The following is a 2066-nucleotide window of genomic DNA, read 5'->3' as shown; positions in this document are numbered from 1 at the left end:
CCAGAAGAGCGCAGTCCTGGGAACAGCTAAGATACTGCGCAGGACCCTCAAGCTCCCAGGCCTCTGGTAGAGGACCCGAGCTTGAAGGATAAACCGCCCGAAAAAAATTGGTCTGTAACTGCAGTGTCTGACCTGCACATCCCATATATTGTTAACAAACAAAAAAACAATTTTGATGTTTGTAACTTTTTAAAATTTGAATCAATAGCAACAGTGTGAAATATGAGGAAGGACAGGTGGGGGTTGGCAGACAGACAGGGGAACTTACTTTGAGAGGTAGAGTTCATTGAGATTGTGCAGACCACAGACTGATTGGGGAACACATTCCAGCTGGTTGTCATTCAAGTAGAGCAATTCCAGTGAATCACGCAGAACATCAGGGAACTCTATTGCACACACTAAAAGAACAGAGTCACAGATAGCAAATTTGCTCAAACACACACAGGAAGATACAGTTTAACCACATACTATACTACATACACAAAAGCACTAGGAAACTAATGGCCCACCTACAGGAATGTCTTGGCAATGATGCTCCAGGTGTACACGTTTGCGCTGATATTAACACCAGAGGAGAATTTGAACTCTTCAGTCAATCGAGTAACTGGAGGCTATTAAGTATCATGTGCCTCAGCAATAAACAACGCTGCTTGGCAACTATATGTCGTCTGCCACTTTATTGCTGAGTTGCTGTGGTTGCTAAATGCTTCCACTCTGCAATTATACAACTTACAGTTAATCCTGGAATATCTAAGAGGGAAGAAATTCCAGGAACTGACTTGTTGCAGTGGTGGTATGCATTGACAGCTCTTTAGAAGAACCATTTCTTTCACAAATGTTTGTAAAGGTAATGTGCATGGCTAGGTACTTGTACTTAAAACACCTGAAAACACTTGTCAACAGACGTTTGGCCAACTTGTTGTGTGACAGAAACACCAGCAAAATACAGAGAGTGTCATCAGCGGCCAGAAGAGACAAGGATGCCACCCCGAGGATGTCGGCCTGTCTCAGCAACGAAAAGCCCTGAGCATCCAACATGAGTATGAAGGAGAGGAAAGCAGTCACATCACTTAGTAATGACAACAACATTCTCATCCTTCTGGCAGACAAAAGTTGGTGCATGGCTTTGCTAAACCAGAAGGACAATGATAAGAAAACTTTGTCACTGCTAAGTGACAAAAATACTTATGAGCCCCTAAAAAAAAGACCCAGGTAGTGGTTACAGGATGAGGGTATGAGATTGTCTGAAGCAGTTAGAACAAGGCAATGCTGTTGACCGGACCTCATACCACAGGCTATACCCAGGGGAAGCTGCACCAAATATGTATGATTTACAGAAGATGCATAAACAGGGTGCACCTTTAAGACCGATTGTCTGTATGATCAACTCAGTCACCTATAACTTCTCAATTCAATTCAGATTTTTTCAGTTCTTTGCTACATAATTACATATGCATATACAGTGGAACCCCGACTTACGAATACCGCATTTAATGAAAAATTCACGTTACGAAGGCACTTAACGGCAATATTTCTGCCCGTGTTACGGCAAAATACCTGCGTAATGAAATTCGCTGGCTCTGATTGGCTGAGCCCAGAATGCCTACAATGCCTTCCGAATCATCAATCACCCTCTTGGCTTTCGTACATGCGCTTCGCTGTTCCATTTGAACGACATATTGTTGTTGCAGTTAGCAATTAGCCTATAGCCTATCGTTCACTCAAAAGGCGCGATGGGTGCTTCGACTTATGAAAATCTTCGACTGACGAAAGACCCTCGGGAACGAATTCATTTCGTAAGTCGGGGTTCCGCTGTATATTAGTGCTGCCAGCGTTAATCTCGTTAAAATGATGTCAACGTGGCAAATCTGTTAGCGAGTTAGCACAAATTGCCCCGTGCGTGGGGCTGCACGAGGTCAATGCGTTAGTGCCGTCCAGCCCCTCACTCGCTAAAGGAGATTTGCTGTGTTAATGCGGTTATGGCATCTACGTCATTTCAACGAGATTAACGCTGACAGCACTAGTACACACACACACACACACACACACACACACACACACACACA

At 43.9% G+C, this 2066-nt stretch overlaps 1 protein-coding gene across 1 annotated transcript in view; it reads right to left on the bottom strand.

Annotated features, from left to right (window-relative positions):
- Window positions 1-264: 264 nt before the first annotated feature.
- Window positions 265-2066, bottom strand: part of LOC102213867 (leucine-rich repeat serine/threonine-protein kinase 1-like) — a 33041-nt gene continuing 31239 nt past the window's right edge. Inside the window, exon 13 of the mRNA XM_005742894.1 lies at window positions 265-398. Coding sequence (XP_005742951.1) covers window positions 265-398 — 134 coding nt within the window. The remainder of the gene's footprint in view (window positions 399-2066) is intronic.

The sequence above is a fragment of the Pundamilia nyererei genome, unplaced genomic scaffold (genome assembly GCF_000239375.1).
Source record: "Pundamilia nyererei isolate P.nyererei 1_Seehausen unplaced genomic scaffold, PunNye1.0 scaffold00124, whole genome shotgun sequence".
Taxonomy (NCBI): Eukaryota; Metazoa; Chordata; class Actinopteri; order Cichliformes; family Cichlidae; genus Pundamilia; species Pundamilia nyererei.
The sequence above is the reverse complement of the archived record's forward strand: the minus strand, read 5'-3'. Positions and strand labels throughout refer to the sequence as shown.